The sequence below is a fragment of the Amblyomma americanum genome, chromosome 7, assembly GCF_052857255.1.
Source record: "Amblyomma americanum isolate KBUSLIRL-KWMA chromosome 7, ASM5285725v1, whole genome shotgun sequence".
Taxonomy (NCBI): Eukaryota; Metazoa; Arthropoda; class Arachnida; order Ixodida; family Ixodidae; genus Amblyomma; species Amblyomma americanum.
Window position 1 is genome coordinate 81,433,854 of NC_135503.1, and position 25,650 is coordinate 81,459,503.

Consider the following 25,650-nt stretch of genomic DNA (forward strand, 5'->3'; position numbering starts at 1 on the left):
CACTTACGCACGTTCGCTGATAAGCCCCACTAGGCTGGAAAAATGCACCGACGACACCTCATAGCGGACGCTGCTGAGCCCATGGCCGGACTGCTAGCGCGCTGTCTGCTGCTGGCCGCCGCGCTGCAGTGCGCGGCGGCGTACACGGCCGCTCCGTTGAACTGCACCGTGGCGGCTATCGAGCAGTTCCCGCGGCCCCTCATGGGCCCAGAGCTTCGCGCACAGGGTGGCATTGCGGTTCACGTGCTCGCCGCCCTCTAGATGTTCGCGGCTCTAGCCGTCATCTGCGAGGACTACTTCGTGCCTTCGCTGGAGGTCATCTGCGACGGTTGGTCTTTCTTTTTCTTCTCTGCCAGGTGTAGCTAGGCGCCGCCAATGCAACTGTGTAAGTCCAGACGCACGATATTGAGAGTTAGTTCGGGAAGACAAAAGCTTCCACCGTCGCGACCAAAGCCCCTGTTTGAAGTTTCACTGATCGTCTGAGAGACATAGGAAGTGTTCGTTTTGACGACGACTGGATAGCCAGTGACTGTGCGCGACGTTGTACTCTAACACAACGTTTTGCTGGTGTAGTTGGTGTCACATTTGCTAAGCCTTTCGCACTTCTTATGTCCGTGTGTTCATGTTGTGGCCGCATTTTATCGTACCTTTCCACAGCAGGAAGTGAAAAACCGCTCTATGTACAAGGCTGAGCTCATAAATGTGGGCGTCAGAGGCAAGCTAACTTTTGGTGAATGTGGAATGGATTTAGGAGTAAGACCGGAAGCCGTGGCCTATTGGAGCAGGCCCACTGGGCCAGGTAGTTTACGAGTCCCGGACTACTCCGGATTCAAGAGTCTCTGGTTGAGCAGCCAAAGGCTATGACCACTAAACCGCATTGGCGGGCTTCTCTCATTCATATGCTCTGGACATTAATGGGAACGATGTGTCAGTTCGAATTAACTGGAAATTTAAGTTAAAATATTTAAATTAGTCATTCTGATTGCAACTTGTGAGTAGCTGTAGTGAATAATTTCTTTTACCGAACAACAGAAACTGAAGACGTTCTTTTGCTATGGGCGGCCGTCAGCAATGATGCGCAGTTTTTGCAACCCTTCGTGTACATTTCTTAAGACAACCTTTGTAGCGATGCATGTTCTCTTTGTGTCTTCTTCGTAATTTCAAATCCCTTTATTGCCGCTGTGCCACCATGCATTCCTACGCTACCAACGTCAGGAGAGGAAGCATTAGCATCATTTTACTTTTACGTTTTTGCTCGCCTTTGTTTTATTCCAGAACCCAAGCGTGATCATTCTAGCTGCCCGTTATTTTTCAGCTTGAAAGACAGTAGTGACAACCACTAATTTGGGTTGATGTAGTTAGAAGTCAGTATTGGCAAATTCGCTCTCGCCTTACTATATGCTAGCCGTCCCGTTTAGGTGAGATGGTAGGGTGTTGGTCCCGGTTCAAACCCAAGACCAGGACGAATTTTTTCTTTAACTATAAAGTTTCTGTGAAAGCCGTATAGCTTTCCTTTGTAGCCGCTTCGCCAGCTTTAACCAAAAAATTGTGAAATACAACCTATGGCCTTGCCTTAGGCTTTCATAACCTCATGGTCGTCGTCCTTGGAGTACCGCGACCGTAATTAATGATGCCGAGGTACAAGCATGCTTTTCACCCGCGGTGAGCTTTCGTCTGGTCTCTAGAAAGCTTTTAATAATAATAATAATAATAATAATAATAATAATAATAATAATAATAGTTTATTTCGATCACCATGCAGTGTTGGGGGGGATGGGGATAAAAGCGGTTAACGCTTGACAAGGTCCCCACCCCCGTACAGCAAGTGGGCAGTGGCATGCGATGGCACTTCACTGAAAAAAAAATACACAATCATCAATGTGTGTAGAAAATCAATAAGGGTTAAAGCAGTAACAATAAAAGCAACAAAAAAGAAACAAAGAGCGCTGTTATAAAGATTGTAAGAAGAGCAATGTTCAAAGTATGAATACTAGGAAAATGTGGCTTCAAAAATAAAGTAGTCGAGGAGGTCAGAGCTGCTAATGTTTTCTATATCAATATCAATATTTGCAGCGATTAATCTATTCAGAAGTGAGGGAAGTTGAAATGTTACCATTTGGCGTCCAGTAATCGACGCTTTCGAGCTCTCCACAGAACGGTTTCTCAGGGCCGTTGGACAGCATAAATGTAATAACAGAATGCGCGCTTTCAATTGACTCGTGGCCCAGAGATTGCCAAATATCGAGGTATTTTAATACTTCTACTGCATAAATTGCATAAATGGGTATTTGCTACTTCTACGCTGTCGATGCACAATGTGGTTCTCGAATTGCGACCAGTGCTGCTATTTTTTTTTAAACTTTATTTTCGTACCTTTAACCGAGGAACAGTTATTCGTGCAAAAATTCCTACGTGCCATCCGCCGCTGCAGTTTAATTGCTGTGTAGCCATTCTGGTGAGCACAGCGACGCGGGATCGGATCTCTGTCGCAGCAACCGCCTTTTGGTGAAGCCAGTCCAAAAATCGCCTGTGTGCTGAGCGATATTAGTGCACGTTTAAGATCCCTAGTTTCCGAAATTACAAAACGGCGCACCTCTGCGGAGTGTCTCACAGCCCTTGTGCAGCTTTGAGAGGCTCAACACCACATACCACACCATGCCATACCGTGCATACCCCGCCATACCATGCCATACCATGCCATACCATAACATACCATATAATACCATACTATACCATATCATGCCATGTCATATAGTACTATACCATACCGCACCATACGGTAAAGTACCCTACCATACCTGCATACCATGCCATATCGTAAAGTACCCTACCATACATTACAATACCATGCCATACCATGCCATACCGTGCACTGCCATACCATACCTTACCATTCATAACGCTAAGCGCCTTAAAAATGGAATGTTACGAACTAATTTTGTGTCTCAAAAGATGCCGCCGGTATGGATCGGCGTATAGATGAATCTCTGCTGGTCGTCGCCGCAGTGCTACACGTGGATCCCGACGTTGCTGGAGCAACTTTAATGGCGGCGGCAAGCTCTGTACCCGCCATCGCCGCCTCAATCATTGCCATCATGGTCGCCAAGGCAAGTTGCGCTCGTCGTGCCTTGTGCGCGCTTCCTTTCCGCTGATGGCGGTTTTTGACACTGTGTTTTTTTATTGTGGCTATATGTTTTTTTACTCTTGCCAGGGGGAAATGGGTGTCAGTACCGCTCTTGGCTCGGCCGTCCTGAACGCCGCCGGTGTCGTGAGCGTGAGCGCTCTTTTCGCTGGATTTGTGTTCCGTGCCAGGGTGTCAGCACTTTTCGCAAGAGGGTTGCAAGACCACGACTCATAACTGAGAAATCATCCGGAGGTTTCGGAATGGAAGGTTGAGGTTTTCTTAGAAATGGGGCGTCGAGCAGAGGCTATTCTGTGCTTCGGAAGGGGGTCGGAGCAGGTGGAAGATAGGGTAGATGGGTTAAGTCGGCGAGCGAAGGATCTTGTTCGAATTGCGGAGCAACGGCGGCCCTACCCCAAGAGGTCGCCGTCTTCAATTTTCCTGGCGTGGACTACGGGACTGCCGGATGGACGGCTGGCGACCTGGGGAAGAGGACCGACGGGGCGACGGCGACCTGGACGGGCGCTGTGGCGAAGGCCCAGGGGAGACGCTGGCTGACAGGTACTGCTCGATGTCACGGGGTCGTTCACCATGGCGTGGCCCGGGTGCGTCTGGTGAAAACCCTCGCAGGCCCATCCGACGATACGGGCAGTGGCGCAATATGTGGCCGGCTTCACCGCAGTGGAAGCACAGCGGCCGGTTGTTTGATGTGCGAAACGCGTGTGGTTTGCTGAGGGGTCGTCGTGCGTCGAAGAGGGCAGGCGAAGTCGAAAAACTCTGATGCGGTGCAGAAGGAACAGGGCAGTAAAACGCCGGTGGTGCTGGCGTAGAGATGCGCAACGTTTCACTCTACGTCATGACATACGGATCAGGCAGCGGCTGGGGACAGGCCATTGGCTGCAACGCTCGGCGGACTTCGTCGCGAGTGATATATGAGATGGCTCCGAAACCCGGGTGTTGCTCGATAGGGCGAAGCTTCTGTAGCTCCTCGCGCACAATACTCCTGACAAGCTCACGGAGGGCCTCACTCTCGGATTCAAGCAGCGGCATGTTGGCGTCCATAGCAGTTATATTCGCCGGACGGCCGTAATGCGCGCACCTCTTCTGCAAGGCGCGCTCCATGCTCGTCGCCTCCCGAGCAAAGTCAGCCACTGTGCTAGGAGGGTCGCGCACAAGTCCTACGAAAAGCTGCTCTTTCACTCCTCGCATAAGATGACGCACCTTCTTCGTTTCAGACATGGTAGGATCTGTGCGGTTGAAGAGTCGCGTCATGTCTTCGACGAACATGGCGACGCTCTCATTTGGCCGCTGCGCTCGGGACTGCAGGACAACTTCAGCTCGCTCCTCCCGTTCGTTGCTGCCGAAGGTGTCGAGCAAATGTCGCCAAATGTCTCGCCAGGGGGGGATAGCGGACTCGTGGTTTTCAAACTATGTCTTGGCGGAGTCTTCCAGGGCAGAGTAGACATTGCGTAGCTTGCTGTCCTCGTCCGACAGGTTAAAGGCAGCGACTCGGTCGTAGCTGGCCAATCAGTCTTCCACGTGTACGAACTTGTCGCCATGAAACGACGCGGGAGTGCGAAGCGCATGAAGAAGCAGCGGTGGGGAACTGGCGGCATTCTGGGTGGTCTGACTTGTCGCAGTGGACGTCATTGGGCGGGGTCGTGTCGTCAGGGGTCGGAACTAAGGATTTAAGCCTAGTAAGCGGCGGCTTGCCTTATGGACAGGTGTCGTGTCCACGGGGTGCAGCTGGGCGTCGTCGGAGGCTCCCGGGAGCTCTTCGCGCATTGGAAAATACCCCGCACCTGCATCAAAAAGTCACCGAAATCCAGCAGAAAGGGCAGAAGGGCACACCAGGACACGGCAGGCAGACACACTCAGCGAACGAACAAAGACAACCAGCGGGCTCTGTGCCATCGCATGGCGGCGCCAGTAAATGGCCAACAAAGTGGCAGTATATGTAGCAAATAAAGCCTTAGGAGCAACGCATAGGGGGAAAGCTGCTGGTAACGATCAGATAACAGCATATCTGCTGAAGGATGGAGGGGAGACTGTGCAAGAAAAAGTAACCAGCCTGTATACACAATGCCTTATGACCTCGAGCGTAAACCAGGAGCTTGGAAGAACGCTAACATCACATTAATACGTAACAAAAGGAGGCGCTAACTGCTTTGAAAAATTAGACCGATTAGTTTACTATCCGTTGGGTATAGGCGATTCACCAAGGTAATCGCTTAAAGAGTCAGGGCAACCTTAGATTTTAATCAACCGAATGATCAGGCAGGCTTTCGTAAAGAATGCTCGACGATTGGCCATATTCACACTGTCAATCAGGTGACAGACAAGTGAGCAGAATATAACCTACCCTTATTTACAGCCCTCATAGATTAGCAGAAAGCATTTGACTCATTCGAAGCCTCAGCAGTTATGCAGGAATTGCTTAATCAGGGTGTAAAAGAACCTTACTTAAGAATATGAGAAGGCATTTATAGCAGCTGCAGAGCTACTGTAGTCCTTCATAAAGTCAGCAATAAAATCGTAATAATAAAAGATGTCAGGCAGAGAGACACGATCTCGCTAATGCTATTCACCGCCTCTTTGCAGGATGTATCCAGAGGCCTAGATTGGGAACAGTTTGGGATAATAGTTAATGGAGAATTCCTTTGTAACATCCTATTTGCTGATGACATTGCCTTGCTAAGCCGCTCAGGACGCAAGGCGGCTCGACCATTTTTATTTTCAGTGCGAGCGCTTCTCTACGTAATGGTGGTGGGAGGACGTCACGACCCTGTAAACGAAGGAGCAATTGTGTAGTGACTTAATCATTTTTTAACTTTGCGATCAATGTGGGGAGAATTACCCATGCTAGGTCACGTGTTTGTGAAGTCACGTCATCATCGTCCAGTGTGAATTTCGTTTTCACGCTACAGGGCTTGTCGCCGAACACGCACTCTAACGCCTCCGCGTAAAAATTTCCTACTTTTATATATATTTGCACTCACTTCGAATAGGACGCAGGGCCGGCCGGCGTCCGGTGATCTTCGCGTCCGTCGTGGCGTCGGCGGCGTGCTCTCTGTCCGCCTACTTAGTGGAGTCGCTGCTGTTCTTCGCGCTGTGCCGCTTCGTTCTGGGGTCCTGCCTGGCCGTGACTTTCGTCACCAGCTCCGTGCTTTGTGAGTATGCTTCGTGTTTCCTTTCCTGATAGCAAATTGCGCTTTACTTAAGCGGCTGTACCGTCCCTCCTTGAACAGCATTCACGGGTGTGCACACTGTGCGTGGTGCGCTGTTCCTGTAAGCCACCATTGCTTACCTCTGCAGTCGGAGGTAAGCAATATGCGATTTAAAAAGTAATTTCCATGTTTCGACGCTTACTTTTTGCAGTATAGCAGAGATAAATTGGTAGAATTTACGCAGAATCACACAATTTGGCAGTATTCTGTAAGAACACGTTTGTGATACTTCTTACGCTTTAGTGTGGGTTATTAAAAAAAGACATCGATACTGTCAGTTGGAAGCCTTCAATTATATATTAGTGTTCTTAGCAATTCCTGCAATAACCACTTTCTGAGTTCTGGTTCTTGTGGGACTGCCGGGTCACATGTGCGCGTAAAAAATATTGCCGGATTTATTTTTGCAATGACGGAAATCGTCATGGCGAGCCAGCTGATTAGCAAAGCATTCCGAGAGTACATATTCCACTTGCATTATGTTGGAGACCACGTGCATAGAGGAGCTCTTGGTCTATTCGCACTGTCTGAAAGCATACAGGCGACCACATGATTGTACGCCTGGGCCGTACTGCCGGGTGTACTCTGGATAATCTGGCAGTTTGCAGAGTTACGTCACGTCGTAGGCATAATTAATGCCACCGCTGTTATTATGAGAAAACTGCCTATAGGCACCGAGATAAACGTGCGAGGATCCGACTGCGACACAGCGCGCTTAGTCAAGTAAACGCAGCGCTCAAAAATAGTAAATCGTTATACTTAGAAACAAAAGACCTTGTCGAAGCTTATCAATGTACGAGTAGGTCCCACTCAGGTGAGTCTCGAACGCAGCACACGCGAAGTGCCAAGACCCTGCTGCGGGGCAATGTGAATGTGTACAATGGTTCTGCACCGTCGCCCGGGATGTCGTCGACGTAGGTATACGCCATTGTCAGGCCACGAGCTATCTCTCTGATATATTGATAAAAATTTTTGTCCGAGTTCGGTACCCTGAAAAGCGTACGCTCTAATTGTACCATACTAAATGTCTGTTTAACGTTTACAAAATCTTCGCTGGCTTTAACGAAATCAGGTTGTCCCCTTGGCATTAAGGGCAGCAAATAACCCGATGCACATGCGTTGCAGCTCTTACGGATGAATACCTGTGGTAGGTGTTGCGCTGGCTTCTATGGCACATAGGCAAATAAGACCGTCATGCGCCAAGCTCAATCTTGTAGCTGTGCTTATTGCTTAATTTCGTTTCACGTGGGGATAACTGCACATCCGCTTTATGCATTCTGACCCCATGCAGTGTTCCGGCCATGGCGGCACCGCCCATAGTGCAACTCTTGCATGGGAAAGCAGTGGGACAAAAGTGCCCCCCGCTTTTCTGCTCCAGCTTTTCGGCGACACGAGCGCTTTTAGGCTACCGCGTGAAAAACAAAATGGCAGCAATAATACGAACTCATCACACAGCACCAAAAGTACAAACAAAGCTTCTTGTGTGAAGCTTTTTAGAACAACCTTATAATAGCTAAAGAGGCATAAAAACGGTCTCGCCATTCGCGTCTCGCCAAGCGACGAACCATGGAACAACGCAACTTCGCCATGCAGCGTTTCTCCCTTGTACGCGGTGCGAAAACACTCTCTTCTCTTTCTCTACCGATCTACCTGGTTTGAGATATTAATTCCCGGCGTTCATCGTTTGCCGCCGCGCCGGCAGACATGAGATAATGGGAGCGAAGAATTGGTTCTTGCTCCCCGCCCTCCGCGTTTCCTACCCATCCGCTCGCATGCCGCCGTCGGCTTTCAGTCTGTTTGGAACACGATTTTGGAGTTATCTCTAAATCTATTGTTTCATCTAGCGTGAATTTTCACGTTTCTGATCAAACATTAGCGTATCTTGGATCGAAGGCGGCACATATTCTTGAGGCACCAGGGGCGTTCCTTAAAAGTAGCGTCGACGCCGAAAATAGCAATGTGGCTTCTCGGGTGATGTGAATGCAAGTTCTTCCTTTATCGAATGACTCAGAGGTTTTTTTGGCGTAATGCAAGCAACGTAAGGGATAGTAATGCAAACAATGTAAGGGATGGTCAGGTACAATCGTCTGGCTTGTTTCAGTTGTGATGCGGAACCATATACGGGATTCGAAAGCACGCAGTCGAAAGATGAACGTTTGCTTCGGCTTTTCGGGCCGTTGCGTCTGCAGGCCAAAGCTAAATAAACGTTGAAAACCATGTCACTTCGGTGGCTCATAGAAAAAAGTGCCGTGCAAGGCTAACATGAAATAAAAGTTAATAATTCACATATTAGCAGAACCCTGTGGCGACCAAAGTACCATGTAGGGTGTGGTTAAGGCAGTTCTTCGGTCCGGTTGCTTCTCCGATACTCCGAACCTTACTAGGTATACAATGCGGGCATCGTGCGCTCGTTGTTCCTTTAGGCCCTTTTTTCTTTTTGTGTGCGCGCTATTTGCTCCTATGTTTAGCTGCAACTTTCGTGCCCTGCAGGCGCTGCGTGTAATGGCAGCGTCGCTGCGGCGATCTCACGCTGCACCTAGCTGGGTAGCGTTGCCCGCAGGCCTCGTTCTCTGCTTCTTCGCGTAAAGCATTGAGCGGGCAATTCACGGCACAGTGCTGCGTTAGATGTTTGCACCACCAAAATTTCGAGGTGCAAGTTCAGCTCATGTAAGTTGGTTTTAAGTAGAGAGTAAAGCGGTGTCTTGGTATGGGGCCCCCTTCCAAAGTGAAAATAAATTGTTTTTTTTTCAAGCGAAACGCATTGCCTCCTATTGTGGCCTTTCTGCCACCCATATTTAAATTCTGTTTTGCTGTAATAAGACGTCCAAAACCTTGGCTAACACTCGCACTCGCGACAATGATACGCAGAAGGGCCCCCCACCTGTTTCAAACGTTACCGGGCCTCCTAAGTTTTCATTTCGACATCCGTGCCTGGCCGTCCTAATTGCTTCTCTTCCAAGTGGCATCGAATACAGCAGGATTTTTTCGCTCAGAGAAAACCAACTGTGCTATTGCTGGCCGTAAGCCGTGGATCCGTGTCAGCGGAATAAACAAGCTTGCATGTTCCCCGAAAGAGGCGGAATGTAATCGCATGAGTAATCAGCATTAGGTGTGCGTAGTCTACGACAACGCCAGCGCCCTTTGTCAAGTATACGATGCCTTTGTAGTTACTGCCAAAAATTCGAAATATTGAATTTTCGGAAATCTTTATTAGAATGCGGGGCCTGCTGCAGCAGTAACACAACGTGCGGGCAGCCAGAAACACTGGGTCAACAATGTGCGACAGAGAACTGAGTGCCGCCTACGGCCCTCAAGCGATGCAGTGCAACAACTTGTGACGCGTTCCCTTTTATGCGACCCGCGTGTTGCAGTGTTCGAGATCATGGGCGGCGAGTACCGCGCCGCGTACGTCATGCTGTCCCAGTTCGGATTCTCCTTCGGCCTGCTCTTCGTGGCAGTGATGGACCAACTCCAGCTCACTTGGAGGGCCGTCCAGCTCTGCTGCTCGCTGCCTGTCTTCGCGTGCGCCATCGCCTTCCTGTGAGTTTTCCCTCTCTCTCTCTCTCTTTCGAGTACCGAGCAGCGGAACATCAGTCGAAGGTCGCTCAAGTCTAAATGGGATTTTTTTATTACGAAAAATTAAGCCTCGCTGCACCATTTCATGTTTTTCGTTCAGTCGAATTCCTGAGGTTCTCAAAGAGACAAAACCTACTAACATAAGTGGTTTAGGATTGATGCAGCAGCGTATATTTTTATAGCAGTGACAAATTTCCGCGCAGGATATGGGTCAGTCGCATATAATCCGGTGTAAGCGCGACATTTTAAAGGTGTAAAGACACGAAATTGCGCGATGCCTGTTTTAATTTGCAATGATGTGTAACAGGAAGCTTGGATTACCACGCAAAATTAGTCTATGGTCGGTAAATAATTTATATTTCTGTTTTTCTAGCGCGTAGTGTCTATTTAGGTTTCATCAGTCAGTCGGCACTTGTGGCGTCGCAACTATAAGATCACGTGACACATGCAAAAACCGCAGAATGTATGCTGTTTGTTAACTCGCTGCCATTCCGACTTCTGGATCAGGCTACTGTAAACCTCAGTCGTATAAAGTGACGAAGCAGTGAATATGCGAATATACTGTGGTTTTTTTGCCTAAAGTGACGAATTTCCTTGTTGTGACGGCGTCACTATCCTTTATATGCAGAAATTGACTGGGAAACTACATGGAAGGAGAAATCTAATTATAAATCATTGCTTGACCGCAAAAGAAATAACATGGCACCTAAGTTAACAAATGTCTCACGTATCGTTCTAAAGGAAGAACAAACTGAGGAAAATTAACTTTCGCCACCTGACAAAGATTTTTACACTGCTATGGCTATATATAAGTGTTCGAATATAGCAAAAAATAAGAAAAAAATGATTGATCAGATTTACGCGCACTTTTGTGTCAATTTACAAGGCGGTGCTAATTATGCGCCCTGGACAAAAGTAGCCTCAGTTCATATTACTAAAAAGCGTGTCGCGTGCCATCAGGATGAGATTTATTAAATACGCATATTTTACAATCTTGCAAAAACATTGCAGCCTTTCAAAATACTCTCTTTACAAGACGCATATGCAAGGCACTTGGTTGATTTTGTGTTCTCATTCTCCACTTCACCTGTGCGGGTGACTTTCTCGACACAATGTATGCAAAGAAATGACAACGGAACTATCAAGACGCAAAGTGGAACCGAACCTGCAAGCAGCTGCACATTCTCGGTGAAATGGTTTTTGTAACCTTCCCAGGATTTAGCTTGCTGCTAAACCCTAGACATTAATAGTATTGAGATTAATAGTATTGAATAGTAGTATCTATTTTCCATACACCTTGAACTCCATAGCCTTGTCTCAAACTAAATCATACAGGTACCTCGTCATTGAGATAACGACCAGTCTAACATGGGCAGACCACATAACGAAATTCTGTGCTAGTGCTTCCAGGACACTTGGATTCATCAGGAGATCACTTGCCCTGTCTCCTCCAGCCATCAGAGAACTAGCATATGTAGCGTATATTCGCAGCAAACTTGAATACGGCTCAACAGTATGGAACCCTCACCAGGCCTACCTGATTGACTCACTAGAAGCCATCCAAAACCGGGCATCACATTTCATCACCTCGTAGTACAAACCTCGGCTCAGTGTAACTGTCATGAAATCATCTCTCGGTCTGAAATATTTAGCGCTTCGCCTAAAAATTTAAATTCTGTGCCTCTTCCACAAACTGTACTTTAACTTTCCAGCACTTCGGGAAAACCTCCTGCGCACTCCGGTACGATCCTCTCGCCACATATTTAATTCCTCTAGCATACAACGCTTGCACGGCTCCACCAATGCATTCAACAAATCATTTCTTCATTGTGCAACTGAATTCTTGAATAACCTACCCGAAAACATTGTTGTTGAGACTAATTCTTCCAACTTTAGGCAGCTACTCATCGAACATTTAAACAATAATAAAACTTTCCTATACCAGGTGTCAGCTACGATCCACTTTAAAACGACAAACACTTTGTTTGGACACGTTCTATTACTGTGGTGTGTATTTCTGTGTGGTTCTTCTTCACATTTTCTTTGATTGACTATATTTATTTGTTTCTGTTCTGCTTTGCCTAGTTTTCAAAATTTTGTTTCCCTTTTCATATGTATGACCGTCGGACATATGTACCCCCCCCCCCTTATGTAAAGTCCCTACGGGACCCTTAAGTGTTAATAAATGATGATGATGATGATGATGATGATGACAGGAGCACCAAGTAGCAGGGATGAGGAACAAAGATCCGAGGCGCGGACAAAGGTCAACGCTTGTCCTCGTCTACTTCCTTTGATCTCCGTTTTAACTTCGTTGCACTATAGACACTTTCATGTTTTTCCACGGTGCTGTGCTGCGCGTGCTCAGTAGGGTGCTTCTGAAATTCATGTTTGAGAGCGTATGTGCCGAAGCGCAGTGCCATTACGGCTGCACCCAGAAGTGAAAATTTGAAAGCCTATCAGTCTTAACGAGATACTTTGTCAAACCTGCTCTCTTTAAAAACAATGAGAAACCTGATGTGGCTGTTTTCTTACGAGCGCTGAGCGACCGGCTGATGCGTGTCACCACCGGTCCTGTCCCTGATCCTTAGGGTTGTGAAGGGGTCCCCGCGGTGGTTAGTGGCCCGCGGAATGTTCGAGGAGGCCGTGGTGGTGATGGTGCATGCGGCCCGTGTCAACGGCATCAGCCGCTACCGCTCCATGGCCCTCTGGAGGAACGCCCGGAACGAGATAGAAAAGGTGAGCGTTTCGTCAACGTCCCTGCGCCCCACAGGAGCGGTTATACTTGAAGTTTAGACAGCGAACCATTCATAGAGACGAGCAGAGCAAGCTCATTTGTCAACGGCGAACAGATACTAAGCAGGATGCGACATCGTTTGAGCACTCAGCGCCGATGACTAAAGACGGCCTGCGCACTTGGAACGCTGGCAAAAATGATAATGCGCTAACAGTCGGACCAGGTGATTGCTATCAACGCTCTGAGAGATGGTATCGAGGCTAATGAATGACTGAAAACGAGCAAAACATCACCAACGCAGATCCTCTTCAAGGCAACCACTTTACCCAGCCAGCCACATGTCATTGTAAGAGTTATTTTTTTTAATGGGGGAATTCGCCACAGAATTGGACCAAGAAAAAGATACAGAAGACAAAGAATAGATAGGGTGGTATTTTTTTTAAATTTCACAGATTGATATTAAAGAAACCGCGTGATGTACGGTCAGCGTGGTCTGTGAATGTGAATTGTGTAGTAAGGCGGACGTTGTGTAGGCGTGGTGCTCAATAAAGAAACGAATTATGAAAGGGAACAAGCTTATATTGTAAAATTGAAGGCCATCATCATCGATGGGGAACGTACTTCAAAAATTTTCTAAATAGCCTATGTGATTCGATATATGAACCGTAACTAATACTTATATCATATTCGGTTGTATTGGCTTTCCCACAGTGCATGTGACTAAAAAGAAGCCGCTAAGCGTGGTATCGCCGCCTAAATGAAGTCAACATCTAGGTCATCAAATAAATAAAGGCCTTGCGTCTGCATTTGGTGCTCAAGAAATGCGAGAGACACCATTTTTTAAACAAGAAACACATGGAAGGCACCTAAACAAGCCTTCAAATGCGTGTATTTTTAACTCTATATCTGAAAATGCAACACCGGTTAAAAGAACTTAAAAAATTGGTGGTGGTTTAGCTCTGGTTAAACCTAGAGTGATGCGATAGCTACAGCTGGCCGAGTGGAACTTCACTAGTTGAATTGAAAAGTCAGTCTTTCGCCACTCCATTCGCTGGGCGTTCCTTCTTCATCTCCGTCCCACTTGACACGGCGCTTGCGCACAGCTGTGGCAGCTGGGTTTCGCCGGCGCGCTGCCGGCCGCAGCAGCTGCTCCGCACAACTTGGTTAGTCACGTGACGAACCAGGTGATCAGCCACGGCGCCTCGGCGCCAGAAGCTGCGCCGCACCACATGACCAATCACGTGACAGCGTGGCGCCGCACTCACAGGGTGGCAGCGCAGCCGCTAGTGCTGCCACCGCCACGGCGCCGCCATGCTGAAGGCTGGAAATTCTACCATAATGTAGCTATCGCTACAAAACAAGGCGTACTTTCTATGTTGATGGCATTCAATTTGACCTTATAGCCTGGCTCCTGAAAAATAAAAATGAAAGTGTTGATTAGGTATTTTCTTTGATTTTTTAAAGCGAGATTTATTGCCTCAGGACATCAAAGATGGGAGAAGGTGTGATGATAGATGTAGTAATGATTAAATTAATGGAAAAAGGCTAGCTGATTTGATGAAGTCTAGTAGAGAGCAATGATATATTCCCTGCGTCGAGGCAATATATGAAGCAGGGTTGCTTGGTGAAAGACCCGCTACCTTCAGGCGCCGGATCCTTGTAGGCTTGAGAGCTGGGCGGTCCTACAGTAATTAGTGAATGTCGGCTTCAATGTCGTCTTCAATTCAATCAAAATATGGAAACGTTAAAAAAAGACATCTATCAATAGTATACGAGCGAGTACACAAGCTTTTTCGAGGCATGAAGACTACTGGTTTATAAAGCTAGGCTCTGCCTGCTTGTTCCTATTATGTAGTTCGTCCTTTACGCTGTTGAAACCAAAATAAAGCTTCACCTACAATCCTATTGTCCATCCTACAAGAATGAGTTGTGCTGAAGTATTAAAATAAATATAATTTAAACCTGAAGAATGCCTCCTCTTGCAGAGCCACGAGCGCTGGTCCACGGTCATCCGAGCACCATTCCGCGGCGTACTCTTGTCTTCGAATCATTTTCGCTTCGTCCTGGTCATGTTCGTCTCCAGGTGGGTAACTGAACAAGTCCTACATTTTACGCCCCAGAAATGCCTTGAGCGCCAAGACAGAAGCCATTACGAAGTGTTCCACACTATAGTTACAGCCGCCTGCAGTTTTATCAGTGGCACCGAGAATTCATGGGCGCCACTGAGCGTTTCTGCATTCAGCCTCAATTGAAATGGTCCCGCTGAGGAGCTTTGGCCGATGCCGGGACTTAGATCCTGAAGCCTCAAACAATAGGAAAATTTCAGTCATCAGCAATGGTAAATGCCTCTCAACGTGCCTACCCACCATTCGGCTCGGAGTTCATAGAAAGTAGAGCATTGTCTTCAGCTGGGCAACCAGGAGAGTCGCCTGTGACATTTTCTAGCCACTGAGCGGGTGAGAGTACAGCGGCAACCGAAGACGTCTTCATTCTAAAGCATAACACTCCAGTAAGCGGGAACGAACCTTCAGCTGTTTGGCACTCTGTTAAGCAACCTGCACAGTACGCAGCGTGGAGCGTTGAAGCGGAAGCCACCGTGAGGAACGTTTAAGACTCGGGAGTTTTAAAACGGAAGTGCAAAGGCAGGCAATCACACACGCCCACTTGCTGGTTTGGCATGCCTGCGGACGCAGCATTCTCACTTTGAGAGTCAGAATGGGGAGCGAGGTGCTATCATAAAGTGCCCTTAACAATAATATTATGGGCGTTATTTTTATTAAGTAGTATCGAAGACCAAACGCCTTTATGAACGCATTAATGGGATTTGAACCCACGATGCTCTGGTATAAAGAAATTATATTAATAAATTTTTTATTTCTTCCCTGATTGATATTACCTATATAAGTGAGTGAATTTAGCACTAAAAAAGAAAACTGCTATGAAAGAACGGCCACGAAGAAGAGAGATGGGCCTGCACGAAAAAAGAAACGTTTGAAACTAAATCAGACCCGCCGAGGTGGCTCAGTGGTTAGGGCGCTCAGCTACTGAGCCGAAGTACCCGGGTTCGATCCCTACCGCGGCGGCCACGTTTCAATGGAGGTAAAACGCATAGGCGCCTGTGTGCTGTGCGAAGTCAGTGCACGGTAAAGATCCCCAGGTGGTCGAAATTATTCCGGAGCCCTCCTGTACAGCGCCTCTTTCTTCCTTTCTTCTTTCACTCCCACCTTCCTCCCAAGGCGCAGTTCGAGTGTCCGCCGCGATATGTGAGACAATTACTGTGCCATTTTCATTTCTTCGAAAGCCAGTTTTCAATTTTCGATTTCAAAGAAATGACTCGAAATACAAAGAACAGCGTATTCACAAATTTTCGAAATTAAGGTCGCAATCCGTAGCTTAGCTCAGCGTCCTCTTTCGAAATCAAGGACATGCAATGTTCAATAATACGAATGAGAAATTATGGTACTGCGAAAGAACCCGACAAGAATGCTTTTACGTACGATCGATGCAGTACGAATTAAGCCTGCTTCTGAATATTGTAAAAGCTGTTATAACGCAGAGCATGCAGGTTACCCGACATAGTTGCAAAACAACCTAGTTGGTGGCACCTGTTCACACCTGAGTGCAAAACATGGAGGAGAAGAGTTGACGACACAGCACGCAGCGCTAAGCCTGCCTTGTTCTCTTTTACTTTTTTCGCGCTGTTGCCTGGACAAGAGTATTTGAGGTTACATTGGAGATCATAGTTCAACACAGCAAGTAAAAAAGTTGGGGACCTTGTCTCATGCGGGCCTTTCAAGATCGGATCCATTGAGTCATAAGGCAACGAAATAGAGGGCATTGCAGGCTGTTTGAACGGTTACCGCAGGTTTTCGTGCACCCTGGGATACTTGGTTTTGACTTCGCTGTATGGGGCCCGCCTAGCGCAGTGTTATGGAGGCTAAGACGCTCGCTTTTCTCGACATGGCCTCCGTGATGGTTGGCTACGCCCTTATGAAGCGGTAAGGACAGCGGCGCACGGCGACCTCTTGCTTCTTCGCCTCTGCACTTTCGATGGCGCTCACATCGCTTGTACATAACTGACCTGCTCACGGGACTAGAGGAGCAGTGACCCGGGAAGAACACTACAAACGATGTGCTTACAATTAGATCCTCTGGAAGTTGTGTTGTAGGACAACTGTCTACAGAACTGTGCTTTACGACAACTAGCACTTATGCTGTAAGGGCCGGTCCTCGTGCACACTCGGCGCCTTTTCTTTATTCTAAACAGACAGCGACACTATGCGGAGGTTTCAGGTGCGAAAAGCCACGTCTGAAGAAAGAATGGTCTAATGTAATTAACATTATGCATTTCTCAGTGAAGCTGGACTTGGTTTATGAGCTGCGCAGAATAGCGCAGTGCGTTGAATATGTTTACTTGAATCATGTGCACATCTACAAAGGGCTTCGAAATGATACTGAAACATCGTATTAGCCGAACTGTGTCCTCAACCTACCTCCAGGGAAAAATATGTCCGTTACACGCATGGCGCAAAAGCTCTTCTGTGACCCAAAGAATGGCGTGCCTGGCGGCTTCCATGCCATCGTGGATAAGAGTGGTAACTTGGCCACCTGTTCCTGTCGCAATGCATTGAAAGTACAATGAAAATTCATTGGCACTCATAAAATTGAATATGGCAAATATAGCCCTAATTGGCAGGGGAAGGACAGGATTAATTAAAGGGAATTGGGAGAGACCTTTGCCCTGCAGTGCTCGCAGTGATGCTGATGATAATAGTCAACCTAGCCTGCTAGAGATGCTCATGTATTGTATCATAAACGTCCTCTTCTTCTTCGCTTCTTATTACTTCTCACTCGGAATCATCCTCTGCTTCCAAGCTCTGATACAGACCAATGAATCCATACTTCCTGCTAAGTAGTAGTGCGTGCAGTGTGTGCTTAATGATGTGGATGCCTTTATTTTAACGCAGCTGAACTTATACCTGGGTTGCTCCACAAGTCAGCCTTATATCTATTCCCAGGTGAGGTAAACCTTCAGCATCATTCTTGCTCACAGCGCAACAAGAACGGGACAAGAGACGAAGGACTAACACAAACACAACAGAAAGCATGAGGGCAAGAGAAAGGGAACGCGTGAGAAGCGAACACGAAGAAAGTGACAGCGTAAGAGCGAAAGTGATGCGGACTAAAGAAACCACGGATATGATGGAAACGAGGAGACGGGAAAAGGGAGGCTATATATAGGAGCTTGGCCACCGCACAGTGTGCTGCTGACCATACTGACGCCTTAATACAGCTAATAAATATGCTCCTGCACTTACATTTCCAGCCACCACGATGGTTCAGTCGTTATGGTGCTCGGCTGATGACCTGAAAACACGGATTTGATTCTGATCGCAGCGGTTGCATTTCGATGGAGCCGAAATGCTATAGACCCCGGTAATTTCTGATGTGAGTGCGTGTTTAACGAACTCCAGGTGTTCAGAATTATCCGGAGTCCTTAACTACGGCATTTCTCACAGACTGAATCGCTATGGCACGTTAAACCCCATAACCAAACCAAACCATTCCATTTCCAGTTCAACTAGCCATGACGGTCCTCGCCACAAAACTAACAGCTGCTGCAAGAGCAAACTTCCAAGCAAAAACATGGACTGTGTGGTAGCAGAGCCAGAGCTGGCCACTCTACTCCTGCCGAATCCTGGCTGACTGAATGTCACGAATTGCGCTACTGTAATTTTGAACGCAACCACCACACTGCTTTTTTGTCGAATGACATTAGGGGCAATTAGTAGGCATGTCGGCCTTTATTTCAGCGTCATGGGACCCATTTTTCTAGTATGTAGCGTCAAGGGTATGTTTCTGGCACGAACCGCGTAACGTTGTCTCCCAGTGTCTACGGCAATAATAATAATTGGTTTGTTTTTTTTTTTGGGGGGGGGAAGGAAATGGCGCAGTATCTGTCTCATATATCATTGGACACCTGAACCGCGCCGTAAGGGAAGGGATAAAGGCGTGAGTGAAAGAAGAAAGGAAGAATAGGTGTCGTAGTGGAGGGCTCCGGAATAATTTCGACCACCTGGGAATCTTTAACGTGCACTGACATCGCACAGCACACGGGCGCCTTAGCGTTTTTCCTCCATAAAAACGCCGCCGCCGCGGTCGGGTTCGAACCCGGGAACTCCGGATCAGTAGTCGAGCGCCCTAACCACTGAGCCACCGCGGCGGGGCTCTACGGCAACGAAAGCAGCGATTTTTGACACAGCACCAAATGAAACTGGAACGAAACGAACCATGTGAACATAAGACCGTTAATCTTCTTTCACTTTTAACGACCAATCATCTCGCGTCAATGCCGCCGCGGTGGCTCAGTGGTTATGGCGCTCGGCTGCTGACCCGAAAGACGAGGGTTCGATCCCGGCCGCGGTAGTTGAATTTCGATCAAGGCGAAATTCTAGAGGCCTGTGTACTTTGCGATGTCAGGGCACGTTAAGGATCCCCAGGTGGTCGAAATTTCCGGAGCCCTTCACTACGGCGTCTCTCATAGCCTGAGTCGCTTTGGGACGTTAAACCCCCATAAACCATAAACCAAACTATCTCGCGTCAATGACAATGAACGCAGCCGGCTATCGTCGGCCCGTTCAAGCCCACACGGGATCAAAAATTGATGTTTTCGGGTGCTTTCTTTGTTCACTATCCCTTCTCGTGACCAGAGGCTGCGCTGGAGTACAAGTTGCTGATGGTGCTGGGCTTATGGACATTGGCCTTGTCCCACGCAGTGCTGCCCGTGTAGAACGTGGAGTTGTTCCCGCAGCTGGTTCGCACCTTTGGCTTCTGTTGGGGCGAAGCATCCGCCCTCCTGAATGTACTCTGCTCGCCCTACGTAGCTATTGAGGTGAGTGAGCGCATGGCTTGGATGTGCATGCTTCTGTATGTCTTTGTGGGTAAGCGTGTCAAGACTAGGCTGCTACAAAGGGGTACAGGATTAGTCATAATTTTCAAAAGTACAGGGCCTGTTCTACAGCATTACGGAAGGACTTATTGCACCCCTGAAACTCTTAATATTTGTAATGTGAGTAATGTGAGAAAACTCTTCACCTTCAACTTGAAAAGCCCTTTGGTCTTTAGCGCTACCACAAGTAGTCCGCTGCAGCGCTAAAAGGGAAACTATGTGGCCTGAAAACATTCTACATATCCTGTACATCGTTGTTTTCTGATGCGGAATTAGTCTCTTATGAGCTGAACTTCCGAAATTATTGTTAAAATTTGTAGCTCCGACAAAATGAGGAAAGTTGTGATAAGATAAACTACCCGTAACCCCCATAAGTACCGATACCTCCAACAAATAGAGGAAATTTGGAGTGGTATGATAAGTTACCAGTAACCCACGTAACAACCCGCAGCTCCATCAAATAGAGCGAAGTGGCTGTAAGATAAACTACCAGTAACCATGGTAGCTTCTTTGGAGACCAACCGCTGAAGACATAAAAGAAGCCAGCGTTTGTTTCGTTTGCTGTGCAGAATTCAGGCGTACGCTGAGGAGGCGCGCAGGGCGTCTCTTTTTTCTCCTGTGAACATTCTCAAAAAATCGTTTTATAGCTTTTAAAGGTACGCTGCCTACCCGCAGTGAATATTCAAGACCTCAAGACCGGCCTTCTTGACCGTCAAAGTGTGGGGTACTTCGCCTCTCAATGAAACCTGAGCATCTGAGCCGCACGCCGTTTCAATTCCACCTAGTCGAGGATAGCTTTTAGCCGATCTTAACACTCAGGTTGTCGCCCGCTGTAGGGTATCCGAGTGCTTCGACCCAGAAGCTTCCTGGATTTATATCCTTAGCCATGGGCTCTCCGATGATATAATGTTGCAGAAACATGGGTGGTGCAAAGATACAGGAGTGCGCTAACTTCATTTCAAAGGGCGTGAAGTTTTAGACAACTCACATCGACGGTGGCATGATATACACTTCGAGATGAACAAGGGATTCTTGAGGCCACCACTGGCGTAACTATTTTGGAAGACGAAGTGTAGGCCTCGAGCGCATCTGGCTACCGGGCTGAGCGGACGTGGCTTTTTTATGGACCCGCATCGCCAGTTGGAATCACTACGGCCGCCAACTTCACACAAATTGTGACACCAGAAACTCCGAGCTTATCTAATCAGCCACCGGACCAGATCTGAAGCCTTAGCTTCTGGCCGTTGGCTACTAGGCGCGCAGGCCGTCGCACTATAGCGAGGGACGAGTGGCGTCCAGCTACGCCACTACTTCCGACGTTCCGTGTGGAGTCATAGATAGCCTGGTTCGCCCAGGACGTTGCCATGTTGTAGGTAAAACAGCGTCTCAGCACGGGTTTGGTGCTACATACTAGTCAAATAGAAGCTGCCTTATCAGCTCTTCGACCAGCTGACCCTCCCGCCTCCTGATGAGCAGATCTTTTACTTGTTACAGTCTGTCGTTCTCTACCACCTCGCCGTGCCGTTAGTTTGTCTCGGGATGGCAGCCCATAATCCATCAGCCTTTTGCACAACATCCCCGGATGATGCCGTCAGTCACTGCACGATTTATCCTTGTCGCCTGAAGGACGCCTACAGCTTGCAAGCTACGTATACGCAGTAGCAACATGACTTCTGGCCATCCTTTCGTAACATTCACGAGCAGTTCCAGCCCCTGGCACTTCTTAGCCCAGTCATCACAGAGCCACCCGGATTCTTTTTCCATGGCGCCGGTACAATAGACCCCATCGGCAGCCAGTCGTTCCACACAGCTTCCCTCTCACCATCTTGCCAGTCTTCCTATTACCAGGCTGCGCACATCATACAAAACACATTCATGGCACATCGCGCCATTCTGCCGTCCCAGTTTACACCCGTCTCCCGAGCGTCCTCGCCACTTGGGAGCCTGCACAATCCCCGTGTGCTTATTTCAATACCTGGCATGAGGAAGAAGATCGATTTATCACTGATAGACCTAAAACCAGTCACTCCTGAATATTTCCATGTGCACCATGCAAACCAGGTGCACGTATACACCAACGGCTCAGTGAACCCCATCAGTTCATATATTGGATAGCTCACCAGACTTCTTAGACAGGTGCCGAACTAACCTCTATTCGTGTCGCCATTGAAAACATCAATCAGCAGCGCCCTCAGCAGTGGTCTATTTTCATCGAATCCAAAGCTGCCCTCGAATGCTTAGAAGCTGCTCTTAGCCATGGACTCCATAAACAACTGGTCGCGAAAATCCGACAACTACATCACCCTGCCATCAATAAAGGACACAATATTATCTACCAGTGGCTACCGGGACACAGCAGCATAGCAGGCAATCACCACGCAGACGAGGTCGCGCGACCTGCTCACCACGACGGTGATTGGGTGGGATCCCCATTTCGAGATCAGACGCAGCAGGCAGGCTTCGCGCACTTGCAGGGGTCATCACGCTTGGCGCGTGGAATTCAGGCCAATTTTCGAATTCACGTTCAAAATCCTTGGACGGAGCAGGCAAGCTTCGCGCACTTGCGGGGTTCATCACGCTTGCCGCGTGAAATTCAGGCCAATTTTCGAATTCACATTTAAAATCTTTGGACCCAGATCTGAAACTCCGGCTTCCATCCGGCCCCTCACGAAGTGAAGAAACTTTGCTGTGTCGCCTGTGGCTTGGTTTAGCTTTCACCAACCATTACTCTTTCTTAATGGGCCTGGCTGATAGCCCTGCATGTGCTATCTTCGAGTGTGACGAGACTATAGCCCACATTCTTTGTGAACGCCCTGCCTACAGCACCGAAAGGACGTCTCTCTGCCGTTCGCTGGAGCGTCTAGATCGACGCCCACTGACGGAAATGAAGATTCTAAGCCACTGGCTGCGGCGATCGTCGGCGGTGAAGGCCTCCAAGGAAATGTTCCGCTTGTTGAGAACTTCTGGCTTGCACGATAGGCTGTGACTAAACAAACGCTTGGTGACATTTCATAATGACTTCAATTTTCTGCTACTCTCTTTTCTCCTTAATTTTTTTTATCCCCTCATCCCTTTCTCCCCGTGCAGGGTATCAAACCGATTATGCTTCCGGTTAACCACCTTGCCTTTTCTCTTCTTCTTCCTTCTCCTCGACGTAGATCCGACGCCCTTGATATCTCTACGAAGAGTCATGTCATGCAGTGGTGACACCCGCGAGGAGCGATCGCTTTCCTTGAAGAGCCACGCATCAACATCGTATCACACGCGTCTGTGCAGCTGAAGAGCAACACCCTGCTTTTGGATGCAGCAGTATTGGCATAACAGTCTCTGCAGCTTTGAGAGGTGGCAGCTAATTCCTGTTCTCTCTCGAGACAACGCTTCACTGTCTACTATGCCCGTCTTACCATCGCATTTCAGGCAGCAGCTTAATCGGCATCAGAGTATTTGGCCAAGGGCACGGATCCACGCCTCCTTGCCAACTTGGCGTTGCTAGCCTCGGAAGTGACGCTCTATCGTGCTGCCCGCTTTTCTCGTGTAAGTACATCAGAACCCAGTGCCCTCCAAGGCAATGCATCAACACAGCCTTCCTTGCCTAGAATTCCTCATGCATCGCTACCCCGAGTGGTGCCAGGGCTTTCTCAGCGCAGTTTCTTTCCACTTTACACACTTTGAAGCCAGGCGCCAAGCTCATCGGCCCCGTGTAAAAATGATCTCACGGCCCAGCACCAGACAGACAATGACCACTCTTGATCCAGGCAGTGCGGATCGCCGCTGGTGAGTCGCCCTCCTCAAGGAGAGCTGATGCACCCGTGCTAAGCCGCCGAGGGCATAAAAGAGCGATCCCGTAGGTCGTAGAGAAAGCAGAGAGAATGAGACTCGGCGTTCTGATCTCCATCGTTCTAGCTAGGCTGTCTCGAGAGGTCGTTATGCTGCCGGCCCTACTGCCGCACCTTTGCATTGCCATGTAAACAAGTCCACGTTTATCGGGCATTAGGAATACAAGCAAAATAGGTGAAGAAATTAGTATTGTAGGACGTCTCATCGTTAAAAATGCAACAGGGTAGACTCCTACAGCAAAGTAACGTAGTTTGGAGAAGTAAAAAGGCAGTGGTCACCATTTGCTGTCACATTACTATACAAAGCTCTAACTAATAACAACAAATAGAGAATACTAAAGTCGCATACGTACAAAGCATAGCAAGGAGCGATTTGAGTGTAGTATATGTACACAACGGCACTAGTGTGCATAAAGGTCTTTTCTCTTTGTCCTGCCGCTGTCTTGCTTCGCCTGGCATTCACCAAGCAAAGACTCCCCAGTCACAACAGTGGAGAAAGCGTGAGGTGCACCAGTTCGAACATCGGATTCCATATAACACCGAAAGCAGCACCGACAATTCAGTTCCCTGGGGTTGACCAGAGTCCTACACTCATGCTGCATCTAACGTGACGTACTATATTCTAAGACAACAGTCGTCAGCTTTAGCCGTGGAAAGAGGCAACGTAAATCATGGGTTGTAATTTAATAAGCTACAGCCTCTATGCTTATACCAAGCGTGTCCTATGAGGAAACCCCTACCACTTCCTTTAGGCCTTCAGCTCCAACATGGGCACGATGGACAAGGGCTTAAGTGGTGAAAATCTGTACAGTTCGTTGTACATAGCTTTTCCTTCCTTGTATGTAGTCACTCCCGTACTTTCGACCTGCGCTCTCTGGGAGAGGCCCTGTAGCTTAGACGCCATGCCGTCGACGAGTGCGACGCTCCCTATGTTCCTGTTCCACTGTCGCAGGCTCTCGAGAGTGGTCCATGGGCGGCGTCCGTCAGCGCCTGCCTGACTGCCTCACTCCCCGAGACAAGATGGCCAGTGCCGTTCACGCGCAACAAGAGACCGACACTTCTCGAGTGAGCAACGTGTGAATTCAGTCGCTGTGCTTCAGCCTCGCGTGCTGCGTGTAGGCTGTTTGCTCCAAAGATAGAAATGAGTTTGGATTCGGTATAAAAAATGCACACTGCCCTCAAATTTCCCATTAGTAATAAATTAAGCTGTTATGAATGCAGGACGCGTAATGCGAAAGCAACATACCCAATTGTCTTTAAAGGTAACGTGCTGGATTCCAAGGGAAGGCTATCGTAGCAGGGTGCGGCAAAGATTCAAGCGGTAAAAGACTAAGAAGTTTTAAGAGAAAATGGGCAGCAGCTGGCACTGGACAAGGTACATTGCAGGGATATGAGGGTTATGGTTTTTCACTGCAACTAATCTCCTTTCACAGTATTCGGGCCCTTTCTAGGGCCAAAGACAGCGGTGCCGGAGGCACTGGCGAGGCGCTCCACTGACCCAGCTGCTTTGGCTCCATAGAGTTTCTTACTATTAACTAGAGAGAAAGCTGGCGGCGCTGCACCTGAACCTCCAAGGGCGCGCAAAGCATCATGGGGCGATGAGCTACTTGGTGCGGGACAGTCGCTTTTTTCAGGAACACAGAGTGGTGTTACTAAGATGTCCCATGTCGTATCCACGGCGTGCTCCGCGCCCACACGACTTTGGCGTGAAACCAGTGCGCAAAAGCCATAGTAGCGAAAACGCAAGAGCACATGACGCCAGTAAAATGTTTTTGTTTTCCGAAATACTGTGAAAAATCCTTTTAAAATGTCGAAGCGACATTTTTTTTTTCAAAAAACGTATTTCTTTTCAAAAAAGCGCCAGTTATTCACGAAATATTGGCTTTTGTGGTCTGCAGTGCTTCGCCAAGAGAAGAGCAAGCCATCGCTTATTTTGATCAAAATTTGCATTTGCATGCTTTTCTGCTCATTTGTTGCGATTTATAGACAGGATATTGAATGATAGGACATGCTTGATTATCCAACAACGTTTGTTTTTTCATTATTTTTTGGCAAAAAGTTGTAGTTCTGCAGTCGGTAGCTCTCCGCCCCATGATGCTTGTAGCGCCCATGGTGTCTCAGGTGGTCTCGAGGAGGCTCCATGCAAACTCCCATAGGCGGGGCGGCAGCTTTCCCTCTAGTTAATAGTAAGAAACTCTATGTTTGGT

General features: G+C 48.1%; 1 protein-coding gene across 1 annotated transcript; it reads left to right on the top strand.

Annotated features, from left to right (window-relative positions):
* The first annotated feature begins 54 nt into the window (after window positions 1-54).
* Window positions 55-24,576, top strand: LOC144097859 (beta-alanine transporter-like). Its single transcript, XM_077630470.1, has 9 exons — window positions 55-328; window positions 2,953-3,107; window positions 3,212-3,305; window positions 6,130-6,291; window positions 9,717-9,885; window positions 12,513-12,660; window positions 14,644-14,741; window positions 19,435-19,550; window positions 24,396-24,576. The coding sequence occupies exons 1-8, from the start codon at window positions 262-264 to the stop codon at window positions 19,547-19,549; spliced, it is 1,008 nt and encodes a 335-aa protein (XP_077486596.1). The 5' UTR covers window positions 55-261; the 3' UTR covers window position 19,550; window positions 24,396-24,576.
* Window positions 24,577-25,650: the final 1,074 nt, after the last annotated feature.

What these genes read in the sequence shown, in the direction of transcription:
- LOC144097859 (XM_077630470.1), top strand. Translation starts at nt 262, where the DNA reads ATGTTCGCGGCTCTAGCCGTCATCTGCGAGGACTACTTCGTGCCTTCG. An exon ending in TTGCCATCATGGTCGCCAAG is followed by an intron (nt 3,108 to 3,211) that starts GCAAGTTGCGCT and finishes TACTCTTGCCAG; the next exon opens with GGGGAAATGGGTGTCAGTAC. An exon ending in GCGTGCGCCATCGCCTTCCT is followed by an intron (nt 9,886 to 12,512) that starts GTGAGTTTTCCC and finishes CCTGATCCTTAG; the next exon opens with GGTTGTGAAGGGGTCCCCGC.